This window comes from Miscanthus floridulus, chromosome 1 (genome assembly GCF_019320115.1).
Source record: "Miscanthus floridulus cultivar M001 chromosome 1, ASM1932011v1, whole genome shotgun sequence".
NCBI lineage: Eukaryota > Viridiplantae > Streptophyta > Magnoliopsida > Poales > Poaceae > Miscanthus > Miscanthus floridulus.
In genome coordinates, this window is record NC_089580.1 from 36,959,595 (window position 1) to 36,983,451 (window position 23,857).

The 23,857-nt window shown below is 46.7% G+C and overlaps 4 protein-coding genes across 4 annotated transcripts; 2 read left to right on the forward strand and 2 right to left on the reverse strand.

Annotated features, from left to right (window-relative positions):
• Positions 1–7,420: 7,420 nt before the first annotated feature.
• On the forward strand, positions 7,421–8,317 carry LOC136479219 (photosystem I reaction center subunit II, chloroplastic-like). Its single transcript, XM_066477156.1, has one exon. The coding sequence runs from the start codon at positions 7,505–7,507 to the stop codon at positions 8,105–8,107; it is 603 nt and encodes a 200-aa protein (XP_066333253.1). The 5' UTR covers positions 7,421–7,504; the 3' UTR covers positions 8,108–8,317.
• A 5,237-nt stretch (positions 8,318–13,554) lies between these two features.
• On the forward strand, positions 13,555–15,863 carry LOC136479229 (blue copper protein-like). Its single transcript, XM_066477166.1, has 2 exons — positions 13,555–13,915; positions 15,202–15,863. The coding sequence occupies exons 1-2, from the start codon at positions 13,738–13,740 to the stop codon at positions 15,663–15,665; spliced, it is 642 nt and encodes a 213-aa protein (XP_066333263.1). The 5' UTR covers positions 13,555–13,737; the 3' UTR covers positions 15,666–15,863.
• Positions 15,864–16,333: 470 nt separating this feature from the next.
• On the reverse strand, positions 16,334–18,212 carry LOC136479240 (uncharacterized). Its single transcript, XM_066477172.1, has one exon. The coding sequence runs from the start codon at positions 18,169–18,171 to the stop codon at positions 17,251–17,253; it is 921 nt and encodes a 306-aa protein (XP_066333269.1). The 5' UTR covers positions 18,172–18,212; the 3' UTR covers positions 16,334–17,250.
• A 1,627-nt stretch (positions 18,213–19,839) lies between these two features.
• Positions 19,840–22,487, reverse strand: LOC136479250 (cycloartenol-C-24-methyltransferase 1-like). The gene is made up of 9 exons (XM_066477180.1): positions 22,062–22,487; positions 21,828–21,894; positions 21,611–21,684; positions 21,385–21,469; positions 21,042–21,097; positions 20,881–20,935; positions 20,754–20,801; positions 20,576–20,659; positions 19,840–20,480 (listed from the first exon to the last, which is right to left on the reverse strand). Exons 4-9 carry the CDS (start codon positions 21,418–21,420, stop codon positions 20,250–20,252), a joined length of 510 nt encoding a protein of 169 aa, XP_066333277.1. The 5' UTR covers positions 21,421–21,469; positions 21,611–21,684; positions 21,828–21,894; positions 22,062–22,487; the 3' UTR covers positions 19,840–20,249.
• Positions 22,488–23,857: the final 1,370 nt, after the last annotated feature.

The window sequence follows — 23,857 nt, forward strand, 5'->3', positions numbered from 1 at the left end:
ACTATATCCTAAATGCATATGCAATGAATTAGAGCATCTAGTGGCACTTTGATAACCGCATTTTGATACGAGTTTCACTCCTCTTAATAGTACGACTATCTATCCTAAATGTGATCACACTCACTAAGTGTTTTGATCACTAAAACAAAATGGCTCCTACATTTTATACCTTTGCCTTGAGCCTTTTGTTTTTCTCTTTCTTCTTTTCCAAGTTCAAGCATTTGATCATCACCATGCCATCACCTTTGTCATGATCTTCGTCATTGCTTCATCACTTGGAGTAGTGCTACCTATCTCATAATCACTTTGATAAACTAGGTTAGCACTTAGGGTTTCATCAATTAACCAAAACCAAACTAGAGCTTTAAGACACGTCTGGTCGACCGTTTACAGAACATTGACCATGCAGATTCACACCGGACACGTCTGGTGTGGCGTCCGGATGCGTCCGGTCGCTGAGTTCGCCTGTTAATACCGGACGTGTCCGATCACTCTCTGACGAGCGCGACTCACTTCTTTTCTTCGCCAAGTTGATCTACATCCACTCCAACTTTGTTTCCTTTGTAAATGTGCCAACACCACCAAGTGTACACCACCATGTGTATGTGTGTTGGCATTTTTACAATCATTTCCTAAAGGATTAGCCACTCAACTTGCCACGTCACTCGATCCTAGCGACGATGCAAAGTTAGATCACTCGAGTGGCACTAGATGACCGATATGCAAACAAGTTTGCCCCTCTTGATAGTACGGCCATCTATCCTAAACCCGGTCATAAACTTCTCTACACACCTATGACCGATGAAATAAAATGCCCTAGGTTATACCTTTGCCTTGCGCATTCCATTCCACCCCCTCCAATGTTGATGCAACACATGCACCAACACGATCAACAATGTTATGATCCACTTCATATCATCACGTGATCATATTGGTTCATCGATCTTGACTTTACTTGCTCTTCACCGTTGCCATCGTCCATCGACGCCAAGTCTTGCTCAAGCTTCACTGCCACACGGTCCATCGCTCCAAAGCCTTTGACTTGCCTTTCACGCTTGCAACCGGTCCATCAAGCCAAGTCATGTCTTGATCTTCTCCACCTTGATCACATGACTCAATGTCATGTCTCATGTGCATTTAAGCTCCTTCATCATCACATCTGTGAGCTTTGCAACATCTCCAAGCTATTTTCACCTTCATGGCATATGTTGCTCACACACATGTACCTGTGGACTAATCACCTGTGTATCTTACATAAACACAATTAGTCCACCTAAGTTGTCACTCAATTACCAAAACCAAACAAGGACCTTTCAGTGAGCGTGCTCGAGAGAGTGGCGACATTGGTTCGGACGAGCCGAACACGCAAGCAGGTGCGACGTCGGGCATTGGCGCAGGCAGATGTGATGGTGGAGGCAGCATTCAGGTCCGCTGGACCCCCGTGCACGCGTGTGTGCATGCGAGTCGCAAGCTAGGCGCGCACAGTGGAGCGGACCGGGCGGCAGTAATGGCCGAATGGCCAGCAAGCGACAATGTTGGGCGGACAGTGCGTGTGGACGCGTGCGGCGTGGGCGAGCGCGTACCAAGGCGCAACAGCAGGGACCCTGGCCAGCAGCGTGGGCCATGCGCGCGGGCATGCTTGCACTGGCGCAGCAGTGGAGACGTGGCCGGCGCGGCAGTGTGCGCTGGGCAGGCCAACAGCGGTGCTAGGCCGAGCAGAGGTGGTGACCGCGCCCGGAGATGGACAATGTGCCGTGCACGTTTTTTAAAGTGGCTCAAAAACTCGAACCCGATGCTCCAAATGCCAAACCAGTTGTTCTCTGCTCCATAGGGTATATAGGGCTATCAAACTAATCTAAAACACCTCGCCACTTCTTAAGCCGATCCTCCCCTAAAAATGTCCAAACTATGCCTCGTCGAGACACCCTCCGACTTAAGAAACGACTACGTCATTCGTTCAGATTTGCGTCACTTTCGGTTTCCAAGCTACAACTAAGCTAGCTAGTGACTCTCGTACCCGACCACGGGTATTCACCGTCACCTACAAAGTTCGCACTACGAACTATATCAAAATCTCGCATAAGCGTTCTATTGCACTTTTGTTCGATAAAAATTTACTTAGAACCCTAAACGATATAAAGTGACATGAAATATAGCATTTGTTTCGTGTTTTTAACAAACGTTTCAAGTTATGTACATTACTTTATACCCTATATTACACACATCCACAGACAAGTATGATGCTCATGCAGTGTTTTAGTAAAAACAGTACAATGTAACACCGAGGGTGTTACAATCATCCTCCTCCACTCATTCCTGGTCTGATTCAAAACATGTCCTTATCCATTCCTGGTCTGATTATAAAATCATGTTCGGCTGGACAGGAACACATACCTCGCTGAACGCTTGCTGCTAGTGCACTTGCTGAACGCTTGCTGCTAGTGCACTTGCTGATTCAAAACCTAGCTGAACGCTTGCTGCTAGTGCACTTGTTGTCACAGAACAAGACTATTACTTCACATCAAAATAGGAAACAAAACCTCACAAGTTCACAGTTGCAATATTACATGGCACTGGAGAATAACATAGATCTGTCAAAAAAAAATTCAAATCACCATGCAAAGTAAACCCAACAGAATATCCAGGGCTACTGACAGCATGTATACATATCCAGGCATTTAACTGCCACAACAGAATATGATAAGCTTGAAACAATTCAAATGAAAAACAAGGGACTAAAATGAGAGAGAAGTAGCAAACAAGTGGCAAATAAAAATAGAGTCTTGATCAATAAGCTTCCTTTTAGTCTTCCACTCTTGATCAAGACAAAATAGAGTTTGAACGGGCGGAAGCATAAATCTCTCATAGAAGTTACAAGAACTCTAGGTTATCTAGTGATGTTGATAAATATGTGAAGACCTTAGACCTCCTGCACACTCAAACCTGGTAGATAAAAAGTTCAACATCAGTTCCAGTGGCATAACAAGTATTTGGATTCATAATCAGGAACAGTGACACATTAGATTAGCCCTAGCTCCTAACTAAAATTCTATTAGAGAACTGCAATTCCAAAAAATATATAATCCATTAACTCTAGCTCCTAACCAAAATAGGAATAGTCTTGATGATCATAGTGCCCCCGTTTGACTTACCCCATATCCGGCTTATTCGGCTTCTTTTTTCAGCCGAAACAGTGTTTTTCTCTCACAACAATTCAGCTAGAACAGTATTTTCAGTCAGTTTCAGCCAACATTCAACAAGCCGAACGGGGCCAGTATAAATTATACTATGAGATCTCGCAGCAAGTTCTAAAATATAGAACTGAAAATTCTTTTATAGGTAAAATACAATAGTACATGTATAAGCCAGGAGTTAATTAAATTATATGCACTGCAAGGATAATAAGCAAGCAACGAGTACTACTAAAATTAAAGTAATAACCACTGCAGATGCCATTTGAAAATCAGAGTGCACAATCAAAATGGGTATTTGAAAAGGAGACTAGCATCTTCACAGAATAAGTGCACAAGCATGTAGCTGGGTACTGCTGTTGCTGTCACACCATCAGAGTGGCAGCAGCACATCAGAGGCCAGTAGTGTCCAACTCTAAATGATGCTTGAGAGATCTACAAGTAACAAAAAACCATTTGGTAAATCAAGACATCATCTAGATAATAATACCAGTAACAAGAGACCATACGGTGAAACTGAACTAGCTAGCTCTGAACAAACAACACAAAAGATTCAGTAACTAAACACACCATTATATCTGAGTAATTCTTGTGAGATCATTGAAAACCTGAGACAAGGACACTACTGCATACAAGAATAGTTCTTATAGCAATCAAAATAATACTAAGAAAACCTGATGGTGTAGCTACAATACAAACAGCAGAGAAATAAGACAAGGACACTTAGTCAGTAGTGAATTCACATTATAAGTAGCATTTTGAAATCAGGAACATATTCTACAAAATATACAAGGTGCTAGACCAATAATTTGGTCCATTGGCAGAAAAGCATACACTAAGTATCTAAAATGCACTGTTCATCCAAGTTGCACTGTTCTAGCTAATGACTAAACTGTACTACTGCTAAATTGAACTACTGAAAAAAGAAACTAACAGCCAATTGAAATTGAAAGCACGCGTACATAGAATAGAAAAATGGATAGAGAAATCTGAATCCTCCTGCAGTGTTCACCAAATCAGGTAGCCCATGAGTGGTCAATCAAAGATATACTGTATAGTAATTAATTAGATAACTGTCTTATATGCTTCATCAGTAACCGGCCAAAGCAATTGCATTGCTTGCTTTGCACAATGTCTTATATGCTTCATCAGTAACTGTCTGTCAGTTCCAGAGGGAGATATCACCGTGGCCCAAAGTCAAATGACCAACTCAGCAAGGAAAGAAAGCTTTGCACACAACAGAACTGAACATGGGCATGCAATGCAATGCAATGCAATTTGACAGACTGAACTCTACAGAGTGCTTCTTGGGTGGGCCCATACGTACATTGTACTACATGTATATACCATCACATGATGAATCTATAGGATTTGCTGGTTCTTGCTTGTGCTAGTAAATCAAATGGTTTACAGTGGCTAAAACTCCGATCCCTTTAGAAATTAATTAACAGGGCCAGTGCATTGTAGTTGTAGCCGGCCGGTACCAAGTAAAAGTTTTTTTTATAGATACATCTAGCTATGTTAATAAATATGGTATTGCTAGAATGAATAATCATGTTTAGCATTAGCAACACAAGTATCTATCAAGAAGCTGATACGAATATGATAGATAGATGGTACATAGAAACAACTAGCACATAGATGGGTGTTGTTGATCTGATCTGATCACTAGTACCCATCAGGTGACGAGATGATGCATAAACATGATGTGTATAATCAGTAGAAATAGATCGGCGCCCACTTCTAACCCCCACGAACTGATCATCATCATTACCACCATCCTACTACCAGGACTCTCAACTAGAAATAGAGACAAGATCCAAGAACCCTAGAGAACCCTAAAGGAGGGAGAGAGGACGAGGACAAAGGGGAGAGTGAGGGAATCACCGGTGAGAAGGACGAGGAAGGGGGAGGACGTAGGGTTGTCGTCGCCTCACGCCGCCCCGCCGTCGCCTCTGTTGCGTCGTCGTGTGCTCGCGTCGTGGAGAAAGGGACCCGGCACCGATCCGGATGGTAGGAGGTGTGGTTCCGTTCCGGGCCGTGGAGACTGGAAAAAGAGTAGCCAGTTTTGGTTCCGGGACAGTTTTCGTTCCAGTCCGGCCCGAAACGAACGCACATTTTAGTTTTCATCCGGATTGGAAACGGGCCGCAGCAATCCACCCGGAACGAGCCCGGAAACAAGCCAATCCGGTAGAAACGAATGGGGCCTTAGGATTTGGAATCTATGTGACACGGTATTGTTTAACTCCAGCTTTTACTATATTGTACAAAGAGGCTCCTGCTGGTGAAAAAAATATATTTTTATCGTCTCCTAATTGCATGGAGCAACGAGCTTCATCACCAAAAAAAAACATTCTTCAAACAGCGTTGCTGATTTAGGCCTCGTTTGCCTCAGTTTTTTCAGTAGCTTTATGAGTTATTTGAAATTGTTTTATGCCAAACAGATTCACATGTGACACTTCTCAAAACCTGCTGTCATAAGACTGTTCACAACGTGAGCGGTGCGAAAAAGAATCTCCGCACTATGTTCATTCTGATGCCCAGAAAGCATGAAATCGATCTACATCGATGTTTGAGTGCATGTGGGTCCAAAGTTGTCAGAACTTTACATGATTTCCTTCCTTGCCTTCACACATCCATCAATTGAAAAATAATTGTTTATTTGTTTAGCACCGAAGCAAGAATACTTGATGCTTGCAATTTTTCCTTCAGCATCGGATTGCATGACTCGATGCTTCATCATTCTCTTTCTTCCTTCATCATCGGTAAAAACCAACGAACCTTTGTATACGCAACGATGGTGCTGGGAGTCAGACGTCGTCTACACCGAACGCCCCTGTCGGTGGACCCGACATACAGAAGCTGCCGTTCTTATCCATTCCATCTGCTCCCTTCCATTGACCGTACCGTAGAGTAAAAAATTCACACATCACTGTAGCTCCGCTCTCCGTCACGGCTCCCGCACGCCTCCCTCTCTACCGCGCCTCCCGCCGGCCTTCCTCTCCACCGCTGCCTGGGCCCGCACCTGCACCGCGCGCGCGTGCTCCCCATGGCCGCACTGTCACGGTGTGCTCGCTGCACGAGACCGCACTACCCGACTGCTGTTGTCGCCTCCATCGTGTGTGCCCTATCGCCGGGGGCCGCACAGCCTCTCGCCCGCCGCTGCCATCCTCCTTCTCCACCGCGACCGCACAACGGGGATCCCGTTGTGCCATGCTCCGCCCGCCTGGCGGCCATGTTTTGCTGAAAGCGCACGTTGCAAGCGTATGTTTTGAGTGTTTCAGATGTTTCAAAGGTATGTTGTAAGTGTTTCAAATGGACATTGCAAAAGTAGATTGGGATGTTACATATGTTGCAATGGTTGTACACGTATGTTACAAAGGTCTGTTACCAATGTTTTATCTATGTTTTCTGGACGCATGTTGCAAGTGTGTTTATCTGGATGTTGCATGTGTTTTTATCTAGATGTTGCGTATGGTTGCAATGGTTTTCAAAGTGTTTCAGAAGCATTTTTAAGTGTTTCATCTGTCTTTAGACGTATATTGCAACCGTTGTATTTGGATATTTCAAAAGCAGATCGGGTGTTGCATCTCTCCGGCCTCCTCGTCTTCCACTGCATCGTCTCGGTGTGTCCTCCTCCTGGCGCCGGCAGGGCATCCATACGACGTTGTGGCCGGGTCCTTCCGAGTCAGAGGCACCACCTCCTTCCCCCTTGTCGCTTGGGCGGCACGGCCCTGCATGGAGTGCGCGAAATGGAGTGCAGCGCGGGGACATATGTACAGACGTCCGGGCGCTAGCTAGCGCCCTACGTATATGTAAAACTATTTTGTCAAACTTTCACCAAAAATAACTTCAGGCTCTACCAATAGAGCGAGTTGAACAGTCCATGAGAGCATTTTTTTTTAAAAAAAAAAAACTGCTTTTTTGGTGAAACGGGCGTGTGGCAAACAGAACCTTAGCTTTGGCCAGACTTTATATCCATGTTGTACAGTCTACCGGCTACCGGCTGCACCATGATGCGATGATGATATTGTGATGTGCCACGCTCTGCTCCGTGGCCCGTGGGGGCGTCGTCGTGTGGAAGACGACGATCCCGCGGTGACATGTGTGGATGCCCAGCCTTCCCACGTATCAAAATCCGCACTCCCCATTGGCCGGCCTCATATCCCCTTATCCACTTCGCCACCCGCGGTCTCGGCCACCACCCCTTGTCCTCTTAGCTGCATGCTAGCGCGGCGCCCTCCATCCAGTCCAGTGCTCTCTCCTCTTGCGAGATTCGCTTGCTCGATCCTTCCTTCCAAGAAGCAGCGCCCATGGCCATGGCCACGCAAGCCTCCGCCGCCACGCGCCACCTGCTGGCCGCCGCCTGGGCGAAACCACGGCAGCTGAGCTCGCAGCTCGCGATGCCGCCGCCGTCGTCCTCCCGCGGGCCGGCCCCGCTCCGCGCGTCCGCCGAGGAGGTGGTGACCGAGGAGGCGCCCAAGGGGTTCGTGCCCCCGCAGCTGGACCCCAACACGCCGTCGCCGATCTTCGGCGGCAGCACGGGCGGGCTGCTCCGCAAGGCGCAGGTGGAGGAGTTCTACGTCATCACGTGGACGTCCCCGAAGGAGCAGGTGTTCGAGATGCCCACGGGCGGCGCCGCCATCATGCGGGAGGGGCCCAACCTCCTGAAGCTGGCGCGCAAGGAGCAGTGCCTGGCGCTCGGCACCAGGCTGCGCTCCAAGTACAAGATCAACTACCAGTTCTACCGCGTCTTCCCCAACGGCGAGGTGCAGTACCTCCACCCCAAGGACGGCGTCTACCCGGAGAAGGTCAACGCCGGCAGGCAGGGCGTCGGGCAGAACTTCCGCAGCATCGGCAAGAACGTCAACCCCATCGACGTCAAGTTCACCGGCAAGAACACCTTCGACATCTAATCCATCGCATGCATCACGTACGGCCGGCGACCCAAATTGAAGGACTTGCTTGTTCTTCTTCTTATATGAATTATAAGTTAGCGGTGGTGCCATGGTTTGATAGATGATCCATGTGTAATTTTATTATCAAGTTTTCTTGGTGACCGTGGAGGCGCAGCGTGGATTATATGTATGTTCATTTGCTCGTCATAACGTTGCTTCTTTGCATAACACCGATCCATGATCATCGTTAGTAATTTAGTCCTATATGTACGTATATATTCATTCACTCCGTCCAAAACAACTAGTATACATATTTAAAGTCATAAGTACATGTTAATATTAATTAATAGTATATAAATTTAATCGATCTTAAACAAGTTTGACTCAGTTTATTGATCCTAAAATTGCATCATGATATGAATATGTTCCAAAAATCAGACAGTAATCAACTATTGATTCAACACCTACAAGTTACAACGACACTACTCCGCTTATCCTAGCTACGCCTGAATTTTTCGAACAAGCATGCCACTTGCTTGTAAGACAAAATCAGGTGTTGTTTAGTGTTTAGTGCTTAGTGCATGGAATTATAGTGTACAAAAATTTGTGTATCTTAGAGGATTTTAATGTAGATGCTTTAGTTACACCAACTCTGTCTCTAGTGTGTTTTATCTAAAAAAATCATAATATTGTGTATCGTGTACAATTATTTTTATTAAGGGACTGTTTTGATCCTTTCATTTGGATAAATTGAAATCTACTTAATAAACTAGGCTATTTAGCTTGGAATTTAACATTCCACCACTTTACAAAGTTCACATATAAGCCTATCTCAAATTTATAGGGTGGGAGATGGAAATTAATTCTATAGATCACCGTGCTATGTTTCTACTTTGCAATTTATAACATGCTCTTCAACTCGCTCTTTTACGGTATAAATGCAACACATAAGTATCTCTCTCATATAGCCAACAATAATATAAAAATATAATCCATATACAACCATATTAGCTTAATTATTATGTGTCTAAATTTTGATTATTAAAATGAAGTCAATTCTAAGAATCCAAACGCGGCCTAAGATTTAAGTGTATAGATCTGCATACAATTATGAAAAACAATAGATCCATAATCATTCGAGGAGGACGGTATCCTAGAATGCACACACAAATATGTGTTTAAGCATGGTCACCAAAAAGAATATACGGTGTAAAAGTATTTTATCTCTTCAATGTCTTATTTCATTTTGTTGTTTCGAACACATAAGCTTGAGAATATTATTATGGCAGAAATAAATACTCATTTAGTTTTATCTAGATGAAACCTCTTTTTTCTCGTATTTTATCTCTTCAAAGTCTTATTTCAATTTGTTGTTTCCATAACATAAGCTAGAGAATACTGTGGCAAAAATAGGAGCTCATTTTATCTCTCGCTTTATTTTTTATCTCATTAAAACTACTGAGATGGCAACACATTTAATGAGAATTAAACCCTAGGACTAAACTTAGTGTTAAGGGCACCAGCTGTGTATGAAAAAGGAGGTCCTAATAAGTAAATTAATGCACGACTTTATAAAAATAGAGGTACTTAGAAACTTAAGTATCGACCATAGGCTGTTGTTGCCTCCATCGCTAGTCACAAGGACCAGATAAAAGTGGATTTTTTTTCTATTTTAAATCGGGCTCACTTTAAGGACCACTTCCCTCGTATTGTGGTAGAGAAATTAATGTCTACATCTATTACAAAATAAAAGAATTTTGCAAATGGAGCATAATCAGTTGGTTAGGTTATGTCACAAAAAAAGGTTTCTTATAGTAAAACATGTCTACCTAAGCTTGAGCTTTCAAGTTAGTATGGGCGGTCGGATTTTCATTATTATCCCAATAGTATCTATCGCCTTAATCTCTTTTATAAAATTTATAGAAGTGGAATGTGTCTATGCATATTCACAGAGATGAGTATGTGTGCACTTATATATGAGTGTCGTAATGTTTTTCTTTTACGGAATACAAGAATACATGTATTCTTTTTCTTTATCACAATTTAAGCTATGAGTCACCTCCGATACGTGGGCCTACCCGTTGAGATTTTATAATGGTGTTTCAAGAAAGCCACATGTGTAAAATTGTATTTTGTCTTTTCAATGTTTTGTTTCATTTTGTTGTTTCAACAACATAAGTTAGAGAATATTGTGGCAGAAACAACTCATTTAGTTTTGTCTAGATGAAACCTCTTTCTTCTCTTGCTTATTTTTCCATCTCATTAAAACTGTTGACATGACAACCTATTTAATGAGAATTAAACCCTAGGGCTAAACTTAGTGTTAAAGGCACCATCAATATATGAAAAAGGAGGCCCTAAGAAGATTAATGTCCAAGCTTATAAATAAATGTCTTTACCAACTTAAAAGATCAATGTTTTATACATTAGAAGGGTCAACCTCAAAGGAGGCATTAGACAAAAAAAACTTGAAGATTGACCATAGGATTATCATCTAGCCTCATCCCTAAGTATAAAAAAACCAAATTTCCTTAATTACTATGGCCTCCTCTTTAGCCGCAAGGAAGAGATATGGGTGGGTTTTTTCTATTTTAAATTGAGGTTCACCTTAAGGATCACTCCGTACCTTTTATACTTAAAGGCATCCGAAGTACGACAAATTTACAAATTTTAAGCCCCTTAGAGTCTACCTCATACACTATATGGGTAGACCTTGAAGAGGTCGTAAGCAAAAACAAAAATTAAGGTCAGTTTCAATCCAAGAACCTAATCTCAACATTAAGATAACTTTTGTTCCTAGTTCCCATCTTTCTTCTCTATTGTCGATAGTTGGCGTTGAGGGAAGCCTAGGTTAGAGCACATCACCGATGATATTGAAGTTCTAGAGCATCCCTACCAGGGGCGGAGCTAGGCCCCCTTTACCGGGGTCCATCGACCCCGATAGGATTTGGCAGGTCAGTGAAAATTTTTTGTTGTATATTGTTGATAACACTAATAATCTTAGCTTATAATGTTGAAGACCCCATCGATTCTTTGGGCTGGCTTCGTTACTGATCCCTACAATTGTTCTCTATACAAGGCGATGAGCATTGAGGATAAGGGGTATCAATCATCTTAATTGAGCTATGGTTCCTAGGTTTTGGTCCACCTAACGTCCCAGCTAAGAATCCGATCTAATGTGATCCTACAAGGGATGGGAAGGTCACCGCCTCTTGCCACAACCGACATGGCGCCACTGTCCCTACTCCTTCATTAGAGTTCAGGGAAGGCTAGGTCATCATCGATGAAACCACCCTCACCCCTAAACTTTCTCACCAATGTTCTAGAGGAGGCAGAGGCATTGACGAATCTCATCTACTATGACTACTGATGGTAGACAACCTGACTTCGTGTTACGGTTAGTCCTAATTCACATTAGGTTACTTATTGTTCATGTTAACTAGATCAACGATCCTGTGGTTTAAGCTCCTGTTAGCTAATACCGGCATGCTAGCGTGGAATCAGAACTAGGATATAAGTGTAGGAATTTCACGGAGACTATCAAGGGTCTCGATGGAAGGAGACGATCTCATGTGTGGCTATTATGTGGAACCTAACTTAGTGCCTCAGCTATGCAAAACAGAGAGACCTTAGCACCAATGGGACAAACCTTAAAGTCGAGATGGATTATATATGTCCCTGATGCCCCACGTAGAAACAGATCTTAGAGCATCTCCAAGAGTTTCCAAAACCCATTCCCAATCTTGATTTTTTTGCAAGATTAAAAAACCGCTCTCAAATAATTCCTCATCTCAACCCTTAATCTTTTCACACTTGGGAAAATCGATCCAATCGCGTGGACATAAATGCCCACCTATCATTCGGCCAATGTAGCGGTGGAAGGACGTGAAGAAGAATAAGAAGTAAAGGCAGGGTTCTCAATGCAAATGTACAAGAGAGCAAGAAAATATAAATGTGGTTGAGGTGATTTGAAAAATGCCCAATATTCCCGATCCCGATGTAAAATTGTCTTGTATATTTTAGAAACAAAATTTCAAAAACAGTAAAAGGATATGCCTTTAATTTTTTAGCCACTTGCAAACTCATGGAATTAATAATGATTTTTTAGGAACTATCGGAGATGTCCTTAGTACACGTGGGACCTGCTTAAGCTTTATTGGGGCCTTATCCAGACCCTAAGAAGTTGTATGGGTAACATCAACGATAATGCTTGGTTGAGGGCGTTCATCCGGACAGACGGACCGACCCGCCCTCACTGTGCGCTCGCGTTGTGTGCAGCCCCCCACCCCCAACTCCCCACCCCGCCCGCGCAGATTCACCGCCTCCACCGCGTCTCCCGCCGCGGCCATGCTCTATCCGCCTGCTAAGGTCCATGTCGCCGATGAGCTCCGCACCGGTGACCTCCGCATCGGCGTTGAGCTCCGTATGTTTCATGCGTTTTAGATGTATGTTTCATCTAAATATTGCATATGTTTCATCTGGATGTTGTAAAAGTAGATCTGATGTTGCATATGCTGCAAGTGTATGTTTCAAATGTTTCATATATATGTTGCAAGTGTTTTATCTAGATGTTGCATATGTTACAGTGGCTATACACATGTTGCAAGCGTATGTTCCAAATGTTTCTCCTATTTCAGACGTATGTTGCATCAAGTGCTTCATGTTGCAAGTGTTTTCATTAGCAGGCGTAGCAGCGGGTGCAAACGGAATCGGTCCTCGTGGGTGCAAGCGGTCCCCGCATGCACGCGGGAACGAAGCGGGCATGGGTGGTCCCCACGTGCATGCGCAGCAACAGGCGGGGACCGGCGGGCAGGCGCAGTAGACGGGATAGGCGCAGGCGTCCGAATGGGGCTAGCGCGGGGAGGTCCGAGCCCTGGCCACGCCATAACATCAAGTAAATCTTATATTTAGTTTAACCTCTGCTCTATATGCCACTTCAGTCAAACATAACAGATCCAATAAAATATTCACCGTCGGTCTCCCATTATATAGACCACATGTGAAAGGAAAATGGTTGAAAACAGGAGGCGGCCCGCGTCAGTGCAAGCATATATGGCACCAACCAAACAGATCAAAAGAAAGACAAATTTTTGCATGCATGGCCACCATTGTTGCTTGCATGAAACGAAAAAGATCTCCCAATCCCAACTTCCAACACACCAGCAGAGACCACTCACTCATGGCACCAGAGACCTCACCCAACCACACAAGCAGGCTCATGATCAAGACTTGGATTCACGGCCAGCTTTTGAGTTTGTTTTACTCAAGGAACATGCATGAGTAAAAAAAAAACAGCACAGGAGCAACCAGCTGCCAACACTTGACCAAGCAGCGCAATCACAACGTAGCAGAGCACAGGGGCAAGATGGTCATTACAGGGGAAACGTGCAAAGTCTCTAGTCTAGCTATAAAATGGTGACGGTGCACCCCAGAGGCCAGCGCAGCAGCATCGGTGTATCGTCAAGCAAAGCGCAACTAAATATAAATTCCTTCCCTCTCTTCTGCTCTTGGCATCTCGTCTTCTCTGTCTTCTTGCTTTCTATATATATAGCTTCAATCACAAATCACAAGGTCGTCACTTCGTCAGAGAGGGTGTGTGGCAGCTCTTGGACAACAGGATACGAGATCGAGCAGCAGGCAGTGCAGCAATGGCGGCCATGGGCATGAAGAAGGGTCTGCTGGTGCTGACTCTTGGGCTCGCCATGGCCGCTACCTCGTCGGCCGTCGTCTACAAGGTCGGCGACACCTCCGGGTGGACCATCCTCGGCAACGTCAACTACACTGACTGGACTTCCAAGAAGAACTTCCGTGTTGGAGACACCATAGGCAAGTTCCGTCTTCTCTCGTTCAAGTCATCCATTTGTGCTAGCTACCACATTGTCGTGCAGAATTCCCTTCGTTCGAGTACCATTTCTAGTTAATTCTTGCAATGTGTAGCTTCAGGAGTAGATTAGATCCATTGTTAGCCACTGCACTATACATTTCCTTTTTGTCAGTCTTGCTACAGTTTATTGCAGCATATCTCGCTCTCTACTCATTTTCATGAAGCAGATTACTGAAATGCTTCATGCATGTTTGCTGCAATCTGCTTCGCTAGCATTGCTCAAGAGAAAACACACATAATAGATTCAGTGATACGTTGAGCAGGCACCGCCTCCCTCCTTTCCTCACTGGTGCAAAGGCGAGCTCCAATCACTTGTCACCGTCACTACTTTTACAACATGTCCTGCTTTAAGCCTTTAGCCTGGCAATGGCAACGGAATTCTGCTTTTATGTTTCTTACTGCACTGCACACTGCGAGCTTTACGTAGTCATATTGAAAGGCACTCACGGATGCTTCGTGCCTGTGTGCTGTGCACAGTAATATAGTCCATAAATTTTACTGACGGGCCACTATATGTCTGAATCACAAAAGCCAATCAGGAATCCAAGAAATGGATACATGCATGGCCTGGTTGAGGTGCCGTACAGAATTACTGCACCAGAGCATACTATCGAGGCCCTGTGTCAGCTACAGATGTTAATTGCCTGCTATATCTGTCGGAGCACTGCCTGAACTTTTAGCACGGATTGAGAAATGGTTTCTGACAGTATCAGCTCGATGTCTTGCGCTCTGCTGTGCATGATCTACCATGTAATCTGCGTTTCAGTCTTAATAATCTGAAGCTGTCTTTTCAGTAGTTACAAAATCAGGCTGTTTATACTCTATCTGTGGACGTAATAATCGAGGACCATATATTATGGTTATCATGAAGATGCTAGAAAAAGGGTAGTAATATCATTGCCAAACTATCATCTAGACGCAACCACCATGCGCGCATCTATCAGTAATTCAGTATACATACTACTATGAACTATGATTCTGTCAACACAGTAGTTGTAGGGCGAAGAACTTTGACAAAATTTCAATCATGAGTAGCATACAAGCATGTTTGTTTTTGGGATCGGTGTCAGACAAAGCGTTGGTCTCTTTACAGGGTAGATGTACCGTAGGCGTAGGGTGCACGTTTTTCCTCATTCCAGCCGCTTCTTTTGTTTCTGTTCTTTGCGTGGTCATTCTGGCATCGAAAGATCATGACATGGAGTCGCATCGCATGGCCGCGCGCGTGCAGAGTTCACGTACCCCCCGGGCATCCACAACGTGCTGGAGGTGAAGAAGGCCGACTACGACAGCTGCACCAACTCGACGCCGATCGCCACGCACACCTCCGGCGACGACAAGGTCGTCATCAAGAGCCCCGGCCACCGCTTCTTCATCTGCGGCGTGCCCGGCCACTGCGCCGCGGGCCAGAAGCTCAACATCCGCGTCCTCAAGACGCGCTCCTCTGACGCCCCTTCCCCGGCGCCCGCCACCGCGCGCTCAGGCTCGGCGGCGTCCCCAAGCCCCAGCGGCAGCACCGAGCCGAGCGGTGCCTCGGCGCCGCCGCCCGCGTCGTCCACGGACAGCACGCCCGACGCGACGGCCACCACCGCGCCCGCGCCCAACGCCAACGGCGCGGCGGTCAGTGCAGGCCACCGGGCCGTCGTCGTTGCCATGGCGCTGGCGGCGGTCGCCTCCACGGCGATGCTGCACTAGATCACCACTCCCTACCCTATGTGGAGGTTTTCCTTTCTTGTGTGTGTGTATGTGTGTCTGTGTTCTTGTTAGTTGCTGATGTGGATTATATTGTTGAGATGTTGTGCTTTTCTCAGGTTTCTTATCTTCAATGTTTTTCGTATTTCTCCTGTTCGACTTGCAATATCCGCGGACATAAATTCATATTTGCATTGCATCTAACTTGTGCTTAAACTGCCACACTTACAGCAAGTCTCGGATGTACACCGACCTCTGACAACTACTAGTTTTTGAGCTATCATCTGGTACCATGGGCACGGAAAATCTTCGGCAAGGTCCCTCGTGAAGATGATCTTCAATCTCTTCTCTTAATACGATTCGTGCACCATTCTCGGGCTTCACATTGGGCCACGTCCACAGTAAAAGCTAGGCCGTCGGATCGGGCATCAATGCTCAAGGGGATGCTGGAGTTTAGCAAAGACCTGGCCCCGTGGCCCAGGCATGAGGCACCCACGCGTGACGCGTGCCGGCAAGCGACCCGCGCAAGCCCTGTCCTGCCTCGCCTCGCTCCCTTCTGCCAACGAGATAATTGGAGTTTTGCTATTATGAAACGTGGTCTTCGCTCGTTTGTCATCCCACAAAAAAGATTCGTTCGTTTGTCATTATAAAACTAGACACGCTCGCTGAAATGCCCTTTTATCCGCCCATCGTACCAGCATGACCGTTTTGCCCCTGCTTCTTCTTCAACGGCAGAAGATGGAGGCGACGTCGCTGAGCTCGCTGACGCACGACCGTCTTCGGGGATGCGGGTGCCACACGGGAGGCACCTACTGCTGCCGCAGCCAGGCGGGTTCGCGCGCAAGCTCGCGCAGCATCTATCGCGGCCTGCCGACCGGGTGCGACAGTACATCGACGTCGCCGCCGGAACCACTGCGCTCGTCTTCGTCCACGACGACGAGGATCTGGAGCACCTCGCCCTCTAGTTCGACCGGGACGTGCTCGGTCAAACATCAGCCAACCTATTGTGTCCATGGAAATGACCCATACTGAGAACTGAAAGCTCCTGAAGGGTTGGAAAATCTTAGAAAAAATTGTTGACTGAACCTATTGTATCAATCAAAAAAGCTTGGAACAACACTTGCATCAGCTTCACTCATGTATCTGTAATAGTTTCTGACATTTGGAAATATTGGAATTGGCGAAGTCAAGGGCAGCAGCATCTCCACTTCTTTCTTGCAATCGCACAACACAGCAAGCTCTACTGGCCATCTTTCCGGACCATCACAAATATTAAAGCTTGCTAGAGACTTCAACAGTAACTGAATGACGTTGGTACCAGCAAGATCCCAATGATGATTCAGTAAACTAACTTCCAGATCATTCCCATTCTTTTGAATTGGCAAGATAACTCAAGAATTATCCATCTTATCAAGGAAAATGAAGATCGGATGCTCCAGTATAGTAATGCAGCACTCGAATCCCAGCAAATGAAATTCATTGACCCTCCTGCTGATCACCTTGGCAATCAGAAATTTCAGCAAGCAAGTATTGCTCTTGACCACTAGTTTTGCATTGCCATGAGCCTGCAACTTCCCAACATCTCCTTTTAGCTGTACACACCAAAAAGCATCAGACAAGAATTTGCTCCAAGCAGTAACAGTTGATCTGAAGGCCACACCACTCTTGGCAAGCTCCAATAACAGTGAACCAAGTCCAAAGCCAGTACCACCACCAAGGCACCAACAGCATTGAACGCCCAGAATCCCTGCAGTCCAGTGCAGTTGTCTGCAAGTTTGCACACGCAGTCCAGGCATAGATCGACAATCTCCTTCCCAATAGTGTAATGGACATGGGCAAAGTTGTTATCTGCATCCTCTTTCCTCGAGATGAGCTGCTCTGGGAGGAAGAGCTGGCCGAATGAACCAGTGCAAACCTCGTCGATGACAGTGGGCTCCAGGTCGACGAAGATGGCCTTCGGCACATGCTTGTCGGAACCGGTCGTCGCGCATTGTGATCGCATGCGCAGCCGAGGGCGCCGACCGCACCACGCAAGGCACCAAGGTAGACGCCTCTGCCTCTCCCTCGTCGAGCGCTGTGCTTGCACATGCAGCTGAGGATGTCGACCGCAGATCCACACACGACGGTCCCGACGGACCCGAAGGTGGAGATGTCGTCCCTGACAGAGAAGGCAATGACGGCGTCCAGGTGGCGGCGGCAGCAGCTCGCGTACCAATTGCGCGCGCAGCGGCCGCAGGCGGTGGTGTTGTACACGACGTCGCTGCGCAGGTTGCAAGGCACGTTCGCGGACTGCGCCGTGGTGCGCGCCATCCGGCGCTGGATCCGCGTCGCCGTGGACGAGCGGAACGTGTCCATGGACACCGTGCTCCGCCGGAAACTCCAGGCTCTGCTTGCCGCGCGGGGCCTCCATGCCGGCGGCGAGGGAGAGGAGCGCCCCACCATGCTTCTTGGTGACGATGATGCTTTCCAGGGAGAGGAGCGCCCCACCCAGAAGGGGCAAAACGGTCATGCTGGTATGGTGGGCGGATAAAAGGGCGTTCCAGCGAGCGTGTCCAGTTTCATAACCCGAGCGAAGCCCACGTTTCGTAATGGCAAAACTTCAATTATCTCTCTCCCCACCTTTGTCCCGCGATCGCCGCCACCGCCGCCCCAGGCCAGTCGGCCGCAGCCGGTCCTCTGCCCCGCTACCTCCTGCCATGGCGTCCCCGGCGCCCTTGGCGTTGCGGTCGTGATCGTCCCGTTCCCTTCCCCGTGCCCACGCCGCTGGGTCCTCCCTTCGCACATCTTTGTCTTCCCTTCTCCCTCCTCCCCTTTCTCTGCAGCCACTCGCGCGCGGATCTGGGGAAACGGAGGTAGACGGTCGGCCGCACCAGTGCCCCCTCTTCATCCCTCCCATCGCTGATGTCCCGCTGGGAGTGTCCACCGTGGCCGTCTTCCCGCACGGGCGCACGGCGTTATCCCCCGCCTGGCTCCGCGAGTCAGGCCTCGCCATGCGCGCCGCCAACTGCGGCAAGCGCTACTGCCTTGGCGTTGCGGCTCCGGCGACATAAGTGGCGACGGCACCCATCCAAAGGGACTTAACCTCTGCTGCCATAGAAAAAACAGAGCAGGGCCGCCGCGAAGGAATGGCACAGGTACATCGGGTGGCCGGCGCAGCTCAGCAAACCAACGGAGCACCGAGCAGCCCGGGTGCCATGGAGCACAGTAAAGCCCACGAGAAGATACAACTTCCTGGTAATGTGTTAAAGATTGGAAACTCCATATAATCTGTAATTAAACTAGGGTTCCTGATGAATCCTTTGTCGATAGTTCAGGACATATGATTTCTATTCTTGCCTTCCTGCAGAAGGTTCTGTTTGCATAGTGACTATTTGTGTTTACTGATACTGAGAAAGCCTCAGGTACTCAATTGGAATTGTCCTGGAAAGCTCTAATCTTATTTATCAACTTCAATTTGAATGTTTCATAAGCAACATTTCCGTCAATTATAACCTAGAGCAGCTATTTTCCCGCATCCTCCAAACTAATTTGAGATTTGAAGTCCATAATTTTAGTTACTCATCTGCTTCCTGTTTGCAGGTTCAAACACATGCCATGCACTTTTTCAGAATGCTATGGTTCAAACGAAGACTTCTAAGTAAAATAGCTACGTGGTACTTCTAATTAAGCAATATGATGAAAAAAAGGGACGGCCACAACCTCCCATTTGGCTATGAAGTTCACAATACAAGCTCCCATTCTAAAATGTAAAACACAAGAAAATACAGTAGGTTTTTTTTTTTCCAGTGATGGAACATTTGTCCAAAACTGTAAGCTTGTATTTAAGAAAGGTTATTCAGTTGCATTGCTTTGCATGGAGTTCTACTGTGAAATGGTTGCCACTATAGCTTATTCTCTGGCTGATCTATTTCGCCAGTCTTCTGTAGGAGGCAACATATACTTGCAAGATCTCAAGACATGTCTCGACATTATGATTATCACTGTATTCTTGATTCACAGCTCCTTCGTTGCAACAAACGGAAGCTTTGGCCTAATCCAAAGCCACTTTTGCCTAGACTATGGGGGTGTTTAGTTCGCGAAATGAAAATTTTTGGATGTCACATCGGATGTTTCGGAGATATCGGAAGAGGTTTTCGGATACTAATAAAAAAAACTAATTACATAGCTCGCCTGAAAACTGTGAGACGAATTTATTAAGCATAATTAATCCATCATTAGCGCATGTTAGTTACTGTAGCACTTATGGCTAATCATGGATTAATTAGTCTTAAAACATTTGTCTCGCGATTTCCAACCAAACTGTGCAATTAGTTTTTTTCGTCTATATTTAATACTCCATTCATGTGCCGCAAGATTCGATGTGATAGTTTAGGGTGAAAATTTTTAGGAACTAAACCAGGCCTATATATAATATATATATATATATAAACCTATTGACACTCGAGGAGGCCTTCGGCAAGACGACGCCCACCAAGGACGCCGCTCGAGGTCAAATACTGGGCCTGCCCGGCAAGGCCGCGCAGCACTTTCTAGTAATAAGGAAAAACAGATCATTCCAGTTCACATGAATCTTCTATGGTAACAGTATTACCGGTTAATAACACATGAGTATGACACCTCGAATTCTGCATCTTTCATAGCTTGGACACACTGGCGAGTGGTACGGATGTCAGGCAGGCCATCGCCAAGCTCAATCTCAGCCTTGATGGTCAAATGCTTAGCATTGTTTGGATCAAATCGGTCAGTCAAGCGCCATTCAGCTAGTGCAAAACACTGCCCAGGTTTCAGCACACGGTAGACCTCACTGTAGACGCCTTGCTGCGATAACCAGGGATGAAAGAACACTACTGAATCTGCATATTCCTGTGAAAACTTAAATTGTGATTTGGACAGAAGTATGATGCGAGACATACCGCATCTGGTGCATGACATGTAGCATCTATTGCATAGGCCGCATCGAAGGTGTTATCAGCTATTGGCATGTTCATGAAGTCCCCCTGCAATTACCAAGAGAACATAAGGCATTACTGTTTCTTCTCCACTAACCGGAACTAACGGATATAATGAAGAAAACTATGAACACCAATATACCTTCAAGAAGGAACATTGCTCACTCAAACCTGCTGAAAAAATGAGCTCCTGCAACCAAAAATTAAGCGTTGCATATCCATATGCTAAAGTTTTTTTATTCCAAAAAGGAAAATGATTAAATAAAAACCTTGCCCCTTGAGATCTGGTAGTCGTTGTTTTTCAATCCAGTTATCAGTGCAGAGCTACAGTAAATAGAATTAAGAATTCATAAGTATATATGCTCTTCACGATTGTCACGTTGGAATTTATTGATTGAATGGGTAACGAAGCTTTAGTGCAGATCATTGCCTGAATCTGGCAATTTCTATTAAGGGTCCCCCAATTCCACATCCCACGTCCAGGACCTGCAATAAACGTTTTAGTTTGTCATGGATGGTATGCTAAAGGCTAAGCAAAAAAAGTTAAGGGTTGATACACTGTTTGTAGACTCATTATTAACTACATGTGTTTTGGATGAATTGAGGCAGTATATTGGTGGTATCAGAGGGAAAAGCAATTGTGCTATAGAGTTTACTTGCAACGTACACATATATTTTAATGTTTAACAGTACTGCTTAATATCCTCTGTTGTTTTTTAAATGAAAATACCATGTATAGTTAATTAGCAAAAGAATTATGCTTCTCCACTGACCTTCATGCCCTTCTTGAGCCCCAATTGTAGTGCCATAAAATGCTGATGCCGCTTAATGCCTTCACGGATAGTCTCACCAGGATCTCTGAAATACAGACATGGGATTGAAGCAGTAAAATTACGAAACTGTGATCTAGAGCAGCTCGGCATCTCAACTGAGATACAACGGATGTTGTTATTGTCGATAGATAGTAATAACTGAGCAAGGTATGTATATGTAGCTGACCTGCCAGCAAAATGGAATGAGTCGCCCCATCCATATTCATAGAAGTCAGTGACAAGATCGTAGTACTTATTCACCTGATTCGCACAGTAGGAATTGTGCATATGCGATTTTAGATATATGACAGTTATGTCAAAATGAACTAATTAACCTATCCTAAACATCTGATATTTATAAATGGGGGGCAATAATTAAGTGTTGAATGGATACTGAAGACTACCAGATCAGTGTAATTTGATTTCCTTGATTCTTGTTCACCTCCGTGTAGGTCGTGGTACTTCAAGTACCTGATGAGAACGAGAAATTAACACTTGATCATATGTGTAAGGTCGGAGGACGACTGAAGTGCTTTAAACTTTTATAACAAAATAAAATGTATGTTACATATTCATGCATGGCTCTCACGAAAAATAAATGAGGATAGCATTTAGAGGGGGGAAAAAGTAACGCTCACCAGGGGCAGCTGGTGGGTCGAGGGTCGGAGGAAAGGTGCTACAGCCCCCGCCCCCGCCCCCGCCCCCGCCTCCAAAAAATGGTGTATAGTATTGAGTAACAGTGCAGATTAGGCTAAAACGATGCCAATGCCTAGACGCGGCTAGCTTCGGCCGAGGAACCGGGCAGGATTGCCGGGGCCGGGGCCGGGGAGCGCCTCCGGTGATGTTCAGCTGGCTCCGGCAATTCGTCGAACAACTTGCGTGCGGCTGCGGAAAGAAGTAGGAGTAGAACTATCACGCCGTGTCCATCGCCGGCTCGATTACGCGGACGGAGGGAGAGGTGGACTAGCGAAGAGTGAGTGGGAAGAGGCGACCTTGGGGGCCCGCGACGGCAGGCCGGCCCAGGCGGCCATTTGGCGAAACCAAGAAGGTGCACGTGTAAAGGCCGGGCCGGTCCTGAGTTTTTTTTTTTACCTGGGGCGAAACAAAAAAATCAGGGGCCCTTCTACGTTCATGCTGGTGACAATCTTCTTATAGGAATGCTGCATCCAAAAGAGGGCCAGGTAGTGTGGCCATGTCGTTCGTTTTTCCGGCCATCGGATCGGCCACACGGACGGCCTAGATCGTGCGAGCTCAGGTCTTTTTACAAAAAAACACCCTCGAACTTTAGTCGAATCAACCCGCGGTCCAGGCCTCCTCTCAGTTTTTTTCTTCAAAAAAGCACTCGAACTTTACCGAAATCATGTTCGACTTCTCCATTCTTCTTCTCTCTCCCCCTCTCCTCTCTTCGCTCTCTCTCGAGTACCGACACGGGTAAGAGCGACGGCGGCTGGCCCGAGCAGGACGCGGCTGCGGCTGCCCTATGCCTCCTCCTCCCCCCCTCGCGCCCTTGGCTTGTCCACCGGTGCGCTATGCGTGCCTGGTCAGCGTGAGGAGGCAGCAAGCGGACGACAGCAGCGGCCGCGTGCAGTGCCTCTGGGCCTACTGCATGTAGTCGGCTGCCCTGTTCTCCTGCCCCTTCCAGACCCGAGTCCCAACGCCGCGGCTCCTCCTCCGACGTCGCTCCCGTCCCCGCCAAGCGCCGCCCCCGTACCCGACCTCGCCCCTGTCCAAGACCCTGTCCAGGCCGCGCTGCCTGGCGCCACCCCCGCCGCTCGCCACGAGAGTTAGAGAGCAGCGTGAAGACGAGGGCCACGCCCCCGCGCCCGGCCACGGCCACGGCGCGAAGTCGACCGGCGCGACTCCGCCGTCTGGGCACGGCCGCGGTACTGGAGGAGAGCGGCACGAAGACGTGGGTCGTGGCCCTTGCGCTGGAGGAGTGAAGGAGATGGCATCGAGTTCTCACCTGCGGTCACTGCTGCAACCGATCCACACTCGCCTCGCTCCGCTCGCATCTACTTGATCCAGCCGCTGGACCTGAAGGAAAATTATTCCACGACGTCCGCGATGAACTGGCGGCGGTCGCTCCTCGCCTTGCCGATGCTCCTGGCGTCCCATCCCCTCCCCTCCCCGCGCACGTCTCCGGCTGCTAGTTGATACATGCAGGTAACGAGGGGCGTGCCACACTGCGAGGTACGTCTCCTGCTACCCACCTCTGTCTATTCAAAGCACATACGCACAAGTGTTCGATGCTTTGCCTCTATGAGATGATTGTTAGTTTGAACCTGAAATATATGTGCAGATAGATGACTGTTATTCTGTTAGTCACCTACCAATAGACTATTGCCGTGACGGCACTTGATGCCATCTACGAGGACCTGGACGACTTTTGCCATGGTCTACTGAATCCATGCCGCTGTCTGGTCCACCTCCAGTG